At 40.3% G+C, this 18,861-nt stretch overlaps 1 protein-coding gene across 3 annotated transcripts in view; it reads left to right on the top strand.

Moving 5' to 3' along the window:
* The window catches only part of THSD7B (thrombospondin type 1 domain containing 7B), a 295,328-nt gene that overhangs the window by 210,664 nt on the left and 65,803 nt on the right, over positions 1 to 18,861 (top strand). For all 3 annotated transcript variants that reach the window (XR_014853539.1, XM_085067129.1, XM_085067128.1), the window contains exon 16: positions 8,019 to 8,197. Coding sequence is in view for 2 of the 3 variants with exons in the window: in XM_085067129.1 (XP_084923255.1) it covers positions 8,019 to 8,197 (179 nt within the window). In the remaining variant the exon portion in view is untranslated. The remainder of the gene's footprint in view (positions 1 to 8,018; positions 8,198 to 18,861) is intronic.

Below are 18,861 nucleotides of genomic sequence, written 5' to 3' on the forward strand. Positions count from 1 at the left end.
TCAGAAATTCAGTGCATCAATACTCTGTGCTGGAGCCTGCTAGTGTCACAAAAACGTCCTGTTTCCCTCTCAAGGTTTTCCATCATCTAAATGAGTTGCTGCTCTCCCTGTGCCTGAGCTGTGGAAAACCAGGACTGTCTCCTTTCTTAAAGTCATGTTTTCAGCGAATGTTTTTGTTGTACAGCTTTATTTAAGAAGGGCAGATGCCTTTGCATCCCTGCTTCTGCACAAGGGGAGCTCTAATAGGCAGAGTGGAATTCTTTGTCTGAGCAGATGGGACCTGGCAGCAGCTACCTGAATTTTGGGAAAGCCCTCATGCTTCCTGGTGCTGGTCATGGTTAGTGGCACCCTTGAAACAGCACCTGTATAATTAATGTGTGCAGCTGGTTTTCTCATTTAGTGTGAGTGGGAGAAGGAATTGAGGCAGAGTATTGATCTAAGTGTATGGATTTTAGGGGTCACTGGGTCACTCATCTGCTGTGGCAGAGAGGGGTCACTGTGTCACTCACCCCTGGTGACATTGGGGAGGGGCTGTGGAGGTCACTGCTGGCTCACAACCTTCCTCTGCCTTTCCAGTGCCTCCCTTACACTGGGTAAAACCCCTCAAGTTTGTAAATTAAATAGCTAGGAATGTACATTTAAAGAAAAAGAAAGAGGAATTGTTTTTATGTTGATGTGAGCCTTCTTGATAATATTAATTGCACACTGATCTAATTAGTGTTCTTGTCTTCTGCAGAGTCATGTGGTGGTTTGTTTTGCTGAAATAAAAGCAATATTGTAATGCAGAATACATGCTAATTATCAGGATGCAGGGAGATGCATCAGTGTGTCCCATTCTGTCAAATGAAAGCCATCACTTTGTTGTCCAAGGCAAGTTGTGTAAATGAGCCTTGTCTGTGTCTTGGGGTCCCAGCCTGGCAGCAGCAATGAGGTGGCATATTGTGTTGACAGTGCCCAATGTCGTGGCTGCAGAAACTGGCAGAAAGAAGCTCTCCATGGAGGGCCCCAAACTCTGAAATTGAGTTTCTTAGTGTGCTCCAGCAGAGCCTGAAACCACTGACCTTCAGGACATGTGTGATTTACTGAGGGGGGTGGATGCTTTCAGTGACATTTGGCAGCAGCTTGGTCCCAGTGATGGACCCTTGGCTCTGGCAGATGCTTCCTGCCTGGTCCACATTGCCCAGGTCTGTATTGATCTTCTGAGCACTCTGCAGTGCACATCTATTTTCAGGGCTGCTGTGCCACTGGGCCTCTGGGAGAAGTCAGGTGTAGGAGAAAAGGGAATTTGAAGGTCTGTGCACAGTTTAATTGTGTTCAGGCTTAAAAAAAAAAAAGTCTTGTTTTCTTGTATAAGTATAATAATAATAATAAATAAACACAGTCTTGGGTTTGTTTTAAAAACACACTTGAAATGAGTAGCCTGAAAAAATATATCTGGTAAACAATCCATAATAAAGTACAGTGGGCTGAGTTTCTTTCCTGATATATAGAGGATTCCATCTCTGCTAAGAAAAAAAAAGCTACTCAGTTTTGTTTGAAGAAAGCAGATGATTTTCCCAGAGGCAGAGTGATGAGCAAAGTATACAGAAAAACACAGCTGAGCTGCTCCCCTAACTGCTATTGATCCCAGTGGATGGTTTTTTATTTGAGTAAGGACTTTGTTAAGATGTCAGGGCTTCCCAAGCAGCCAGCCCAGCCCTTCACCATGGGAGAGCAGCTCTGGGAAAAGGGAGCATCATTCCCACAGTTGGGTTGGGAGCCTGGACTGATTTGTGCAGTGGATTTCTGCCCTCCTGCATCCACAGTTCCCTGTGAGATGAATGTACACTGTGAAGTCCTATTTATTTGCTCTATTTATTTGCACTCAGAAGGCAGCAGATGAGTCTCCTTCTCCGGAAGAGTTCTCAGCTTGTTCTGCAATCTGTTACAAGGGAAGTGCTAATTAATGGAGATTTCCTTACTGAGTTAAAAGATTAAATATATCAACTAACCAGGGCTTGTACGTAATACCAAGCGTATGCTTGCAAGTTCTTTAAGGAAGAAAACTGTAATGCAAAATCAAAAGAAATTAGAAATCATAATGCAAAGTCAGCATCAACCCAACTGCCTCCTCGGGATTTATAGAGACTGTGAAATTGAGCCATAAAACCAACCTTTGGATGAATTTCAATAACAATAATGTTGAGTTAAACTTACCAGCCTTTTTTACAAGTCCTCTCTGGTCTATTTAGAATCTGTAATCAGTCTGCTACGAGATAACATGAGCGTGTGCATCTTTTGTTGAGCAAGTGGGAATAAATTAGCTAAGGGTCCATTATTTGAGCCTTGCAAAATATTTGATGGGAAAGTTATTTTTGCTGGCTTTTTTTGGCTGTGCATGTACTGAATGTATTCATTAGATTATCTCCTAAATTTCTCAGCAAACTAATAATGCATAAAATCTCTCAAATCCTTGTGTACTATAAAAAAAAGAAGATTAAACATTTGCTCTGTGGCAAGATTAAATCCTTTTCGGCTGCAACTCAAATTTTGAGCAACTTAAGTTTCCCAGACTTACTATGCTTAGTTAATAATTTTCTCCCTTGAAGCAGGATTTAGGTTTTTAATGGGGATTACTTGGGATGAGGTGCTCCCCTTGCAGCTCCCAAGCTTCTGGAGCCTTTGGTTGTGCCATGTGGCCCATGGGCAGTGGTTGCCTTATTTTTGGTACCTTGGGAAAGCCTCAGCCATAGAACTGTGATCAGCTGGTGGAGTTAAGTCACTGAGCTGCAGTCTGTGCCTCCACTCTGAGTGTTAACCTGAGTTAAAGCAAGAGGTTTGCCTTGAGGAGATCCCAAAGCTTCAGCTGAGCAGAATTTGGCCCACCAAATGCTGTGGTCCACCAGCTCTCCCTTATAAAGTCTTTAGCTATTGGATTTTTAGCACTGCTTGGATTTACTGGTGTTATTTTGTGATATTTCACAGTCGGTAACCAAGTGAATGTAAATATTAATTGCAAAATGAATCAGGTTTTTTTTCCCCCTCTACCTTTGGTCTGTGTAATTAGAAACATTTCTCCTGTGTCACTGTCCACTCTGCTGCTCCCTGGTTTGTTCGAGGGTGATCTCTCCTGCCCCACAGACTCCAAGGGAAATTAGCAGTGTTATTACCAGTGGCAGCTGTGGTGATGCACAGAATTGTCCCTCTCACAGTAATGACCTTGAGTTTTATGAAGCACCTCAAGGTTTACTAACAAGGGTAAAACTGCTAGAAGTTTGTTAATTGAAACCATGAAATATGTTAGAGGGGATACAAATGAGTTGAAAGCCAATTCAATTAGAGGTGCATCTGTTTCCAAAGCTGCTGGAGAAATGTTTATTTTCGCATCACTTTTAAGCCAGCCTCTCGGAATGCTGCTGGCACTGTTGTTTAACGCTGTGTGCAGACCTTACACCCGCAGCAAATTTGTCTTTTGGAAGTGCAACAGTCAGGTGGAAGCGTGTCTGATGTTTGCTTGTAAACCACTAATGCCCTACTGATGTCCTGCTTGTCCCAGCAGGGCTCTGCTTGGCATCACTGACACCCCCAGCTGCCTCCTCTTGCCTTGGCTCTGCTGGGTGGCACAGCAAAAATGAGACAATAAGAGTTTTTGCCCCATGTATTTGTGCCTCTCTGATGCTGGCACAGGGTGCCCAGAGAAGCTGTGGCTGCCCCATCCCTGGAAGTGTCCAAGGCCAGGTTGGATGTGGCTTGGAGCAACCTGGGATAATGGATTCTGTGATTCCATGGCACCCACCAGACCATGATCCTCACTTTGTTAATCTCCTGCTGTTTTGTCTCTGTCACAGGAGAAATTAAGTGAGTTGTGGCTGCTCCATTGTGTGTCTGAGCCTTCCCAGGACATCCTGTGGGATCTGGGGGTGCTTTCTTTGTTACAAACACTTTAGAGCAGAGACTCCATTTGTGGCTTGTTGAGCAGCAAGCACACTGTTCTTAATGAATAAATCATAGTAAAATGAGCTGTGCAGCCTAGGTAAATGCATTTGTTCATCCCATTATGTTGACAGTGTCTCAGTAGAAAAACAATAGCACTTAAACATAGGAAAGGCTTATTTGGTCATCCAGATCAATTTTTCCTGGCAATTCCCAGCAGTCTTTTTCAAAGTGCCCACTTAAATAACCTGGTGTTCTTGTCACTGCTTCCTGTGACATCTGTGTGTGCAGCTCCAGCTCTGGGGTGTTTGGGAGCCTGCTGTTGGTTCAGGTAGGACAGAGGCTCTCATCTGCTCTGTCTAAATGAAATGAGCTTTGTTTTAACAGTGTTACAGATTTTGAGGAATAACAACAACTACTACAACAATAATAATAATAATAATAATAAATAAAGAGGTTAAAGAAAGCTCTAGGAAATAATCTAAGAACACATGGAAAGCAGGCTGAACAGGACTGGACAACATTTTTTTATGTTCTCCATAAACATAAACATTTTTTATGGAGAACATAGAGAATATCTATAGAGAGCATCTTTTTCTGTAGAAGGTTTTGGAAACTTAACAATTGTTTGGTACTAGGTTTTGCAGAGGGTAGAAAAATGGGGGATGTGATGGATGAGTAAGAAATTTAAGGATGACACTGAGAAAACCAGCTGTGTAAACTCAGCCTTGGGTTTGTCTCACAAAAGGAGCAACATTAGCTCAAGAATGTTATTTCCTTTATTCACATTCTGTTATGGTAAAAATATTTTTCTGGATAGTAGCCTGAATGTAGAATTTTTTATTAATGGATTGTTTTAATAGCATGTTGCCCTTGGGGCTTTTTGCTTGTTTAGTATTGTGCATTATGCCAAAGCTACAAGTTTTCTAGGGATGCCAAAACTGGGATTATTGTGGGTCTTTTTAGTCCCCTGACAACAGCAAGTCTTTGCTTGTCTCCTAAAGAAAAAAAACAAACCTGATCTCACAGGAATGGATGAGCTGAGCACAATGTTATTTACTACTTACCATAAAAAGATATCCATAAAGGCATTCTCTATCTGAACAGAGAGGTTACATCACTGGAACACTTTTGGAGGAAAATTTTTGTGGAATGAAATCTTTGCTCCATGAGTATCTCACCATAGGATTAACCTTAAGAGGTTGATAGAAGAGTAATGGCAGTCTGTGAGAAGAGCTTGGAGGAAAGTGATGTTCCCATTTTGATTCTGTAGCATTGTTGAATATGGAAAATAAGCTTCCTCTGGACAATATGGAAATGTAGTGCTCTGTAGCTGGCCATTTGTTTATATTTAATGTAACTTAAAAATATAGGTGAGGAAACCTGGAAAAAACCTCTCAGCTACAGGATGTCTTTGAAAATTCTGTGGTTCACTGAGAGATACCTCACAGCACTTCCTGGGGATGGAATACAATAGGTTTCTTTAGTCTTCATAGACCAGTTTGTGTTGGAATGGGCCTTTTAAAGGTCATCATGTGAACTCCCTGCAATGAGCTGTCCCAGGTTGCTCCAAGCCTCATCCAGCCTGGCCTTGGACACTCCCAGGGATGGAGCAGCCACAGCTTCTGTGGGCAACCTGAGCCAGTGTTCTACCATGTTCATTGTAAAAAACTTCTTTCTTGTATATAAGAAAGATTGTTTATCATAACTTTTCCTTAGTCTTCCTTTTTTTTTGTGTTTTCTTTTTTTTTTTTGTCTTATGTATTTCTTTTTATTATAGGCGTAGATCTTGAGCTGCCTAAAGACTTAGCCCATTTTGCCTTCTCTGATAAGTTGATAACCCCTCTGACTAATCCTACTTTAAAACAAGGCACTTCCTTTGTTTCTGTTGAGAGTTAATTACCCAGGCTGTCACACAGCCCAAGGAAAGATGATATTTCATGCAGTGGTGGAACAGAACTCTTTGGAGAACTGCCTAAAAAATGCTTCTCATAAATCTATCATGAGCAAATTTCTTTTACTTATAATGTATTATGAATTGCTTTGAGTGGCAACCTAAGTAGATGGAACAGAATATTAGTGGGATATTTGGGGGTTTTATTTGGGGAAAAAAAGTGAGTCTGTTTTAGAAACATTTGTATATATATGCATGTGCATGGCTGCCATCTCACCGAGATGAGCATACAAAGTTAAAATACCTCAAGCATTCCAATACCACTGGAATGGATTCAGCCAGATATAATCAAGATACCCAATTCCAGTGGCTTTGGAGCTGCAAATGAAGAGGCACCACACTAGACAGAGATCAGAGGCAGCAAAGCAAACCAGGGCAGGCTGTATGGGCACAGGTCTGCAGCGTTAGGGAAGAGTTACAGCATGAGTTAGGTGGGGAAATGATTGCAGCTGTCAGACTGCAGGGTGGCTGCTGTAAAGAAACCAGGGGCAGCACCATCTCAGGGAATCAGGAGAGGAGAAATAGAGCATCATTGAGCTGAAGGAGCTGTTGCTACTGGCATTTTTTAAGGCACTGTTTACAAAAGCAACACCAGTATTTCTTGTACCTCTCTAGAAGGAAGATATTTTCCGGGGGATGGATGCCTAAATAAGCCTGAAACCTTTGTTGATTCTGACTTCAGCGTGAAGAGCAGGAGGGAGGCAGTGAATTGCTGCTGAGGGTTGATGCCCAGGCTGTAACACAAGTCTGGTTTGGAGTGAGCAGCAGCATTGGGCATGGTTCAGCCAGTAAATCCAGCTCTGAACCAGAGTAATCTCGATGCCTCAGCCTGGGTGTTTCATGGTTGTCTGGGGCTGTTTTCTGGGGGTTTTGGACAGCAGCTTCTTCTGGGTTGAGTTTTGTTGTTTGGGTGTTTTTTCCCTCTGTGCTGCAGTGACTGTCTAGAGGGGGAAACCCTTCCTAAGAGTCACAAAATGAGTTAATTTGGTCTTCTGCAGGTGAGGAATCAAGAGGGAGCGTTTGCATGATGAAAACCAAACAGAAATAAAGGGCATAAAAATTAGAAGCATCAGAAATGTGGTAGGGATGAAATTCAGTTCTTTCCATAACCATCATTGCCTGAGCTGTCAGAGGTATGAAGCTGCCTCTAATAAAGGCTGATCTGAGAAGCCACTGGCTTTCATGATCTAACATGAAATCTCTTTTTTGTTTAAATTAAAATAATACATACAGACATGACAAGCAGATTATAGGAGCTGGAGGAGAGCAAGTGCAGCATGGTAAGCAGGAGGGTGCAGGAACTATTCCACATTGACAAGGCAAGGTTGGTTCCAGGAATTCCCTTGAGACCCGCAAGGTTCAGCCACCCTCCCCTGCTGTTCTGCACTCTGAGAGCTCCACAGCCATTGCTGGGCTCTGCAGAATCTCTCTTCCCATATGCCAGCTCCTAAAACAGCTGTGGGGTTGTGCCTTTTTGGAGGAGCCCGTTGGGTTTTAATTCACAAGGTGCTGGTCCTGCAGATGTCTGTCATTGTGATTTTAAGAGAGTATAATCTCGTGAGGACTTTCATGTCAAACCAGCTTAAGGTGAAAGCAAAGCTTTGAAATGCCATTTTTGAAACCCAGATAAGCAAAGCTTTTGGAAAGAGGTATAAAGAGAACTTGTAATGTGTGGGGAGCAGGTTTCATCTGCTTCTCCCAAGAATGAATCCCACAGTGCTCCAGCTGGCTGGCAGGTCTCTCACACATCTGGTGGGAGCTGCCAGGAGAAGATCTCTGTTGCCTCCACCATCCTCTGGTTCTTTCTGCTGGGGAGAGAGCCTGTGTCTGTCTCCTGCCTGTGCCAGCTCTGGAGATGGCCAGTGTGATGCTGAAGGGAGTACAGAACTGGGCTGAACACTCAATTCTCCAGAATTTATCATGGCCACAATCAGTTCTATCGCTGCCTTCACTGGACTTAATCAAGTAGAAATTAATTTTAGTCCCTGGTATTCACAAGTGATGCCATAACCTCGTGCTGGATGGTGTTTTCAGTCTGCCAAATGCCTTCTCCTTAAGCAGGTCTCATTTCATGTTGGTTGCACAGGTTGCATCAGAGGATCGGCGTTCGTCGGCCGCGGTGATTAAAACCTTTCTTACATTTTTGGTTTAGGTTACATTGAAGAGCCTTGCACGGTGCCTTGCCCGTTTGATTGCAAATTAAGCGATTGGTCCAGTTGGTCTCCTTGCAGCTCTTCCTGTGGCCCAGGGGTGAGGATCCGATCCAAGTGGCTTAAGGAGAAGCCCTACAATGGAGGTCGTCCCTGCCCCAAGCTGGATCTCAAGAATCAGGTGAGCAACGTTCCGATAGCCAACAGAAATCTCTGTGCTGTGTTCTGGATTGGGATCCAAAGTTGCTGTGCTGGTGAACGAGTTAAAGAGAGGAGTTATCTCTGGGAGCATGCTTTGGGTAATGTTTTGAAGGCAATCCTTGACCTTCCTGAGGTTTGAGGGAGAGGTGCTCATGTATCAGCAGAATTTGACCTGAAACACCATATTTCTTATGTGAAGGAGTTGTTATCTCCCAGAGCACAGTAAACCCTGGATTAATAATCCCACCTGGATAGTGTGTAGACATCAGAGAGCTCCAATGTCATGGATATTTTAGAACTTTAATTCTTTCTGAGGCTGTGGTTGCTGTAGAAACATTTGTTAAATAAAAATTACTATTTTTAGCAACGTTTCCCTTCAATGCAGCACAAGTTCCCTTGAACATTAATCTCTGTATATTCAATATTGAAGTATCCCATCAGAGAAAAATAATCTTTAAATTGCTACTCTTAAATGAAGATCAGCATCTATTTAAATGCTACTTAATGCTGTATGCATTTCTGCAAAGTGCGTAGTGATTTCCTACGTTTGCTGATTAATTCTCAGCACTAATTAACACTGATGAAGTACTGTTTAGTTTTGCCTGCCCTATATTTCAGATTCACCCATGAAAATTAATGAATAGGACAGAAACAGTCATGCTGAAGGAACTTCATCTGTATGTTATGAATATGTATATGTATAAAATATGTGACATGTAGAAGTACTTCAGTGGTATCATACAAAGATTTATTTGGGAGGTGGTGAATTCAGTTGTTTCTCTACACAATCATTGCTGCAGCAGTCATGTCCTGGAATGCAGCACCACTTCCAACTCCTGATTATGGACTTGCCTCATTTTCTTCACAGTTAATTTTATTTTCCTGTGAGAAACTTGGCAAATACTCCTTGGATTTTTTCTTCCTCCCTCTTTTTCCTTGTTTCTATTTGAAATTCATTGGAAGTAGGCTAACAGAAGCAGCAGGGACTACAAAAATATAAAACTGCTATAAAGTGTATGTTGTCCATAGCTCAGTGCTTTTCTTAATAGATCAGACAGATCACCAGAGAGGCAAAGTGAAATCCCACAGTAAGTGATAAGGTAACAATAAGCTCCTTTGTAATGAAAAGATACTGGGGTTTGTTACCCATAGACACAGCAGACTCCTTCCATTAATAGCAAACTTATTGCTATCATGTGTTGCCTATTCCCACACACATTAGAGTTGCTAGTTTCAAAAGCCTTTCAGAGGATATTAAAGGAAAGAAATTGTTCAAACTTGGAAGTTATGTCTTTGTGCAGTTTATTGGTGCACAGTGCTTGCAAAGTGCCATGGCTGGTATTAATATAAACGTGGTTGGTGCTTTTTGCCTCTTTACCAGGAACACACATCGTGATCTAAAACCCACTGAATTCATTAGAGGCTTTCTGTTGCAGGCTGTAGTAGAAATAACATGGAATTGTGTTAAGGTCTGTTTTCTTAGCTTTGTGACTTCTTGTTTTTCAAGGGGTTTTTTTGGTTGGTTGCTTTTTGGAGTTTTTGTTTCTTTGCCTGTGAGTTTGAGGGTTTTTTCTAGGATAAAACACAAGCTGTTTCTAACTGGTTTAGCAAACAAATGGATTATCTCTTCCAATTCAGATTTAAAGGATTGAGTCTATATTGCAGAGCTTTTAGGGTAAGAAGAAAAATTGTTGTGCTAATAAGGAAAGTGTGTATTTATGTACACTTAGACATTCCACACACTGTGCCCATGATTCTGTTCACTGCCTCCCCAAATGCTTCTCAATACTTTGTGAGCTTCAGGAGGAGTTTTACTCTGTACCCACTGGACTTGGACTTCTAGCCCAGAATTAACATGCTGAGGTCCCTGGGCACATTGCAGGATGCACAAGTTGCCTACCCAGATGGTAAAGTAAATTAGCTGATGGTGCTGCTGCTTAGCTAAGCCAGACACATCTCGTTAATACACTGCCAGGCAGATTGTCTGCTGCTGGTCCCTCTGGTCTGGGCAGGTTTTAAATCCTAGAGCAAAGCTCTACAGATTGATTGTATATAAAAATGTGACATCCTAATTATTTTGTGTAATCTGGATTAAATACCTGCAGTAAATATGGGCTTTTGCTTGGTACCAGATACAGGAAAGCTAAATTGCCATGGTGCTGAGTTCTACTTTTCCCTGGCTACTGTTGTTATATTGTGTTTTATGCATTTGATAAGATTTTAGATACCTTAGAACAAATAATGAATTCCTCCAGGTGCCAGTAGATTTCACTCATGATTTCCATTTTATTTCCTCCAGTATCTTTAGTTACTTTTTTGGATTATTGCTTCTGAAGTTGGGTCTTGCTATTGCTTAATCAATTACTTTGGAGAAACTCTCCATTTGTTCCAGTGTCTTATAATTAAACCCCTCAGTCAGTTTGTGTCTTTTTCTTAAGACAGATAATCTTTTCACCCTCTTTTTGTGCAGGGTGTTGTCTAGGCTTTTTGGCAGACCCCTGTATATCCTTTTCTTCAGTGCTTTTCAGATATTTGACATAAATCTAACAGTGTTACATGAAACACTATTCTAGAAATTCTTTCTTACCATTTCCCACCATGTCTGGAGCTCTGCCAATACAGATATTTAGTAAAGCTACTGCTTTGGACAGAAGGACAATTTGCATGATAAAAACAATTTATTTTATGAATATAAGTAGTTATTTGAGTCACAAAAACTTTTGTGTAAAAGACTGTCGCCCTAGGGTTAGTCCAGTCAGTGTCGTGCCCCTTGCTTATGTATTCAGGAGAAAACTTTTTAGCAGAAATTAAATTTTATACAGAAATAATGACGTGTCCCATTACTGCATGATATTCCATAAGGATTTATGCTCCTTATTGTACAGAGATTTTGACTTTTCTGGAGCATCTTGAAGCCATTCTTTTGGATGTCTCCCTCTGCCTGTAGAGCCTCTCAAGCAGCCCACTCTTTTTGCAAGAGATGTGAGAAGTAAACTCAGGAGAATTAATTCAGCTTTTTTGTATTTATTCTTCTCATTGTAGGTGATGGACTAGGTTGAGCCCTTCAAGATTGTATTCCAGGCTATTTTCTAATAGAAGTGCCAAACATTTGCATGGGGTGAATGCACTTGGTATTCTGATAAAATCACTCGATTTGATATCATCCCTTCAGCCTTAAACTCTGTTGTTGCCCTGTGAAATTAAAGGCTAAATTACAATCTTTTGGGGAGAAGAGATGACAGCATTTTAATGCAGCCCCATGCAATATGCAGAATTACTTTCGCCTTGTACCTGTGTTTGAAAACGCTTGAAGAGCTAGCTAACTACATTTTGCTCCATCTCTTAAAGAAAATGGGCTTTGCATGTCGGGGCTGTGCAGCTCTTATCTGAGGATGTGATTGCTGCTGAGCAGCCCATTGGATTAGGGGGTCAGCTGGCAGATGTTCTTGGCTGTGCAGTGCATCTTAAAAGAGGTGCAGCATTTACATTTTTCTATGCCTGCTCTTCTCTGAATGCACTTACACAGCATGCAGTTGCTAAGCTATTTAATATGTAGTTCTGCGTGATGAAAGGTTAAATGTGAGTTAAGGGGGGGATTTATTGCTTGAATATTCTTTTATAGGTTTTTAGGATTACTATGAGAAAATGCATCTTATTTTCAAGACTCATGAATTCCAGGGATTATTTTTTTATTGATTGCTCTCATACATATTCTTGTCAAGATTTTCCCTCCTTCTCCTTCCTCCCCCTCCCTCTCTTAGCCAATACTGCTAAAGGACAAATATCATAGCAGGTATTTCATCCCCTCTATATATGCTGTATATATTTAAGCAAACGTTTGAAAAGGATTGGGAGTATTTGTAATGGCAGGCATAGCAGGAGAAAAATGTAGTGTATTTAGAATGTAAACTTACTGCTTTCATTAAAATGAATATTTTATTCTTAATGACATTTTCTGGTGTTCACTCTAGAATATGAGAAATACATACACTTTGCACATTGGAATTGCAAGTACTTCTCCTGAAATTGCATATGGGAGTTTAAAGACAGGGAAAAGAAGGGTGGTGGTGCACTTACAGCCCAGAGCTCTCAGAAGCAGGTGTGAAGATGTGTGAATTTCTGGAATTTTTTCATAGAAAGTCGCTGGTTCAGTCCTACTTGCGCTTCAGAGAAAACCATTATTTTCAGCATTTTCGAAACTTTTTGGCTGTTGTGTTAAAAGTTGAGTTTGAACCCAGCATTTTTCATTGGTGTCACTGAATTAGCTCCCATCCAGTCCCTTTCTGGTGAGTTGAATTTGTAACTTTCTCCTTCCAGCATTAGAAATTGGCCTTCAAGAATAGCATTATTAATGTACCAACTATAAATAGCTCCTGCTCAAATCAGTTATTTTTTAACAGAGATTTCTAATTCTCAGACAAGTCACAGAACTTTTTGAGGCACTCAGGATCTCTTCCTCTCGTGGATTTCAGCTGCCAGTGGTTCATTCCTGAGTTCAGTCCTGCTGTACCAGTCATCTGCTGTGGCAGATCCCTTCCTGCACCACGCAGGAAAACTTCTATCTTATATTTTTCTCTTGCTCTGTCTATCAGCACTCATTGGCTTCAAGTGCAACTTAACTCCTGCAAACAACAATCCTGTCCTTAATCTCAGTTTTACCTTCAGAAGGTCTGCTTCCCTCCCACTCTGCCTTAAAGGAAGGAATTACAGCATAAAACACATCTGTCCTCTGATTCTAGTGCAGTTTTACAGTACCATAAAAATGACAAGTTTTTTTGCCTGCTGCACTAATGCGGGAGAATTTTCAGTGTCAAAAACCAGCAAGAACCTCCTGTTTCCCCTTACACTTTCCTTGCTGTGACTGGAAGTTTTGCTACTAAACTGCAATTTAGTTTGCTAAATGAGCAGAAGTAGCAGCCAGATCTGTGCAGGCTGAGCAATATCTCACCTGCCTGAAGTGAGTCCACCACGTGGGTGGGTGTTGCTTCACTTCCAAAGGGAAATGCAGCCAGTTCCCATGTTCTCCTCCAGGATAATCACCCTGTAGTGTCTGCTCTAATTCCCAGCGTATATTAATTTTATACTCAGCTTCAATAGCCGTCCCCACCTGATTTTCATTCCTCCTGCAGGTTTTCTGTTGAGTAAAGAGTCATATAAACATATTTTCACAATTGCCGCTCATAAAAAGCTTTAGCTCCAGGAATGGAGCCGTTTAACAACTTCCTCAAAAGTATTTTTCACTTGGCTTTTTTTTGTTTTTCCTAGATAGCTTCTTTAAACTTCTTTTTAATAATAAAGCAGCTTGATATATGGTGTAATGCTGCTTTCTGTAATTGTGAGAGAACATTTGCACTTGGTGGAGTTAAATATGTTACAATGTCAATCTCCATGCTGGAATTACTGTCAAATCCACAAATATTAGATGACTTGTGCTAATTGATTAAACTACATTTTTTCCTGCCTACTACAGTCCCTACATTTTAATGAAACAGATCTCAAAGCAAGAATTTTTTCTTTAAAATAAATTGATATGTTTGCACACCTGAAATGGGAATGTACCCATAATTATTTCTGATTCAAATGCAGTTTCTATGTTGTTGAAAGGAATATTTATTGTTTAATGTGATAGCTTGCCATAGAAAAAGACAGGAATTATACCCAAAAAGCTCTGTCCTGTTGATTTCTCAGCTGAGGAGATGGAATTAAATGGAAAATCAGCCGTAGAAGGTTGGGTGGCAGAGTGGAGAAAGTATTAGCATTTCACCTAAGGAACTGAAGTTCAATTGGTTCAGGCAAGACTTTTTTTTCAGGAAAGGAGTGTGGTTTGTGCTGAATCTCTTGTGGACAGTGTGTCATGCTGGAGGGCCAGCAAACTGCCTGTGCCATAAACCAGCGTGACAGCGTCTAACACTGAGACTGAACTTACTCTTGCTTGTCTTTGTCTTAGGAGCAGGAGAACAAGAAGGATTGATGCCTTGGTTATTCCTTGGCATTAGATTTAATCTTGAGGTTTTTTTATTTTATTTTTCCCCCCTCTCTTTCCTCCTTTTAGGAAGTTTTTAAATTTTTTTTCTACAAGGTTTTGTGATTTGTTCTCAGTTTTAGGTTTGCAATCATTAAGAAGGGGGAGATGCTGCATAACAGTTAGAATGTGTACTTAGCTTCTGTTCTAATTGGAACAAACCCAAGAATATTCAGAACAAAAAAATGTTCACCTTTTCATATGGTAGAAGATGTGAGAAACAGTTATTTAGCATCTTGCATTTTTTCACAACTGACTTAGTCTTCAGAGAGTCAGTTACACAGAAGTATCCCTTCTCTTGCTTTTAGCAAATTAAGATTTTGACATGTTTTCCTTTTTATTCCACTCTCTTTTATAACTCCTTTCTGTACAAAATTAATTTCCAAAATATGATCTTGTTGATTGCAAAACACTGTTTGCCATAATGCAAGACACGAATGTGGAAATTTCTTTTGAAATAGATTCTAAGCCAAGTCACTAAATTGATGGCAGTAATTTATGGTTCTAAGAACCTGCCACATGACTTCAAAACTTTCTGAAGTGTGAATGCAACAAGATGTTGGCAAGATGTTGGACAGGAGGCAGCGTGGATCTGTCCAGTGTAGGGAGCTGCAGTGTAAATCTGAGTCAAGCAGAGCATCCAACATGAACAAAGGTTGGGCTGAGTTGGTAAATGAGGCACTGGCATGTTGGCCTGATTTAGCATCTCCTACCATCAGAAACCAGTGTGAGGCTGTTGGTTATTAATGAAGATTTTGGTAATTTCTTTCATTTTCCCAGTGGACAGCGGTGTCTTCAGGAGGACTGAATTTTCTCCTAAATGTATAGCAGATTCTGGGTGTCCCCAGTTTAAAGCTGCCCCCATTCCAGTGGATGGCTTCATTGCTAAGGGGAGCAGGAGTTTGTTAAACATGGTCTGACTCACCTGCACACTGTGATCACACCCTGAGCATTCAGAGCAGAAAATTTCTACTTTTCTGACTCTCCTTTGTGAATAAGAGAGAATAATTGGAAATGAAGTTGCTGCTCAAAGAGGGAGAAGGGACATGAAGATATATGCTGTGTGAATTCATCTGTCAGAGCTCCTGAGCAGCCCAGGAACTCTCAGGTGCTTCTTGCTTGATGGTCATTAAAATAATCCTGGTCTTGCCTCTTCTAAACTATTTAATATTGCTGTGTGGTTCTGTCTACAGCACTTCTCATTGATTAATACCTAACAAGTGTTAATATTTTTTCTGCTGCAGACGTTTCTTGTGGCCATTGCTCAGAAATTATAACCACATCATTTGTTGAGTTTGCTTTGTTTTATGCTCTGCAGCTGATTGATAGATTCAGGAATGAACTTGATTTGCTTTTTATGTTGTTTAATTGGCTTCTTCCTCCAAGACAGCAGAATAAAAGTGCAGATGACCTTCTGTACTCCTCTTGATGTCCCCCCACGTGAGTGGAAGCATTGTGCTGTGCTTGCCGTCAGCTAAATGTGTGCACTTGAACTGCAAGTTGAGCACATGAATTTTGCATCTTCTTTAAGTGACAGCATCAAGATCATCAGCATTACCAGATTGCTGGCTTGAATGTAAACCACTCAGAGATTTCAGATCTCCAGGCCCAATTAGGGTTTTCTGAGTGGTTGTCAAATACAGCTCCTGTGTCAGGGAGGGCTCTTTGCAAGGGCTGTTTTCCCAAAGCTGAAATACACTTTAGAAATACACATTCAGGTGGGTTTGGGGAGAGAAAGGAAAAATTCAACACATCTTCCCTCTACAGCTGTCTGGGGCTCTGCCTGCCTTCTGAAGTCCTTGTTTTAGCAGGGATACCAAGAAGAGAGTTGTAAATACAAGTTTGCACAGATTCAGCTAATCCTCATTATCTATAAATCATGACACATTTTTGAGTTAGAAATATATATGTATAGTCACCCCTAGAAAAACCAAAGGTGAGCAGATTTTTATGTATGAATGAAATGCCAAAGGATGGATTCTTCTTCTCCAATAAGATGTATATTCTGTCCATTCTAATTTTATTTACTGCTTCTCACTGGAGGAGTGCATAAATCAGCAGTCTTGTGCAGTTTGTTGTGATTTATTGCTTAATTAAAAGTTATGAGGGCTTTTAATCCATCTATAATTTATATTATTTTTGAGTCAGCTGTTTCCCATATTGTAATTTAACCAGGAAACTTGCATCCTTTTATGAAAGGAGCATTTTGTGAGCCCTTGGATTCACTAATAGATGTGGCCCACGTTGGTGTCTCAGATGTTCCAGGTTGACTTTGGAGTTCAAACTCAGAACCAAAAATAATTAAATATTAGTGCACTTAATAAAGTTTATCCAGCATCAATTATACTTTGGCAAATGTAGTCTCCATGTTTTTTAGAGTTACAGATTAATTTTAAAAGGGATGAGACTCATGTGTTCACAATGAACAGATGTTGGCTACACATTAATAATTTAAAAAGCAGGCTTAAAATGGTTATGTGGATTTTAATGGGGGATTAATTTGGTTCTAGTGCTGGACCACATGCTGTTGTCAAAACAACAGAACATCCAGTTTTAGTGTTTTGTTTTACTTTGGTTGTTGCAGTATTTTTTTTTTTTTTTGTTGGTAGATTCTTCCTGTGCTTTTTTCCTTAATTAAAGTTATAGCCAGAATGCATTGTAAAAACAGACTTTTTTCCTCCATATGAGTTACTATTGAAGAATAAATATTTTATACAAAATTCAACTTTTGCAGTGATAGCAGGGGTGGCTGGCTTGAGAGAGAGCACTCCTCTGCTTTGAACTTCAGCAGGTGTGTCTCCTTTCTCAAATATCTTTGTCATTTGAAAACACGTGCTAGGTTTACCAGCAAAACTTTGGCCAATCCTGGCATTACAGCTTTCAGATAAAAGATTCTGAGGTCAGCTTGGATTTCCCTGATGGCACAGGGTTTTGGCAGGAGTGAGGATTCCCTGTAGCTGGGAGGCAGCTGCCCTCTGTTGGTTGGTTCAGCTTGGCTGGGATTTCCTTTGGGATTCCTGTGACTTTGGATGGATGGGAAGTTCTTTCCCTGAGTCCCACCTGCCAGTCCTGTTTGAAACCACTGGGGTCCTTCCAGGAACCCCCTCTCCTCCATGTGAGGTGTAACCAAAACCTCAACTGCTCTTAACCTTAGCTTTAAGTTTTTTTCCTACATAATTTCATATCTAATTACAGTGTTGTCACTGAATAGGCTTCACTGCTTCTTAAACAAAAATTTGTTCCTTGATATTTTTTTAAAAACTCTTTTCTTCGAAATAATATTTTAGAATCATTAATAAAAACCATTAAAGTGGTTTGCTATAAAATCATGTAGAAAATGTCTTACATTAGATAAAAATTGTAGATGCCTTTTGGATAGTCAGAAAGATTTTATCCTATTCTGTAGGAGTCTGAGAATTGGGCAATTATTTATTAGGATGAACTTTGGCCATTAGAAATGCTAAACCAAATAATATCTGTCAGCTTTGCTGGTCAGCCTACATTCAAATTTCAGTAGCTGATAAGTTTAAATGTCCTTTATGCTCTTATAAGTTAGATTTAAATTATTACTTTGAATTTTAAATTATTACTTCACTAAGTAAAAGTGAGAATTTTTCCTTCTCTAAGTGACATTATGAGGTTCATGAACTTTCTAATTAACTATCAGGCATAAAGGTACTTCCTTCTTGTTCTGGAGAGTCTGAGTGAAAAGGATAAGGTGGAAAAGGTTTAGCAGTCTCTTCTAGACAAGGCTTTGAAAAGGAGTGAAGATCTAGTCATATGCTACTTTTGTAATGTCTTGTTGTATATATATATTTAACTGGTGAAAAGAATTTATGTCTGTTTGTTGATGCTGTTGTACAGTGAATATTTAATACATGGAGTTCATGTTTGTCATTCAGTATTAGAAGATCTTTGCTCCTCAATCCATGCTTCCAGGTCAGGAGCTGCAGTGGTTGGACATTCCTGAGACACCTTGGTTGGTTTTGGTTTTATTGGGGTTGCTTAGTGCTCACCACATCCAACATGTGGCTCTTTATGAACATGCAGATGATTTTCATAATTTCTTAAAATAAACCAAATCTGTTTCTTTAATTTAAATTCTGTGTACTCTCAAGTTTCCATGTGGAACATATATTTTTCTTCCTGCCAGTTTGGAGCCAGCATTTCAATCTCTACAGGCACCCATGGGTTTTTTAATGCTGCTTTTCCCCAGTTTGTGTCTGGTTGTGAAGCTGGGCAGTGAATAAACAGATTTGTATTTGTTGGAACACAAACCAGTGAGTACTTCAGCAACTAGAGTAACAATAGATATTCATTAGAAAATCCATTGGAGAAATCAATTATGCTTTGAGTTTGTCTTGTTGAGAGAGTGGAAGTACTTGGTCTGTTCAAAGGAGAAGATATTACTCCAGTGATGAGCAGGTGGGCAGACAAAACAGGCTTTATGGAGAGTCTCACAGGTGAGTAAAACAGTGAGAAAAGATTAATTTTCTATTCTGCATGTTCCCAGAGCAACCACTGGCAAAACAACTGGCTTTTTTGAGAGTGAGATGTGTAAGCTTGTATCTTACAGAGCACAGTACATGCACAACTCATCGGACCTGAGAAGGGAAAGTCAT

Source organism: Lichenostomus cassidix, chromosome 7 (genome assembly GCF_008360975.1).
Source record: "Lichenostomus cassidix isolate B80296 chromosome 7, HeHo_3.0, whole genome shotgun sequence".
In the NCBI taxonomy this organism is placed as follows: Eukaryota; Metazoa; Chordata; class Aves; order Passeriformes; family Meliphagidae; genus Lichenostomus; species Lichenostomus cassidix.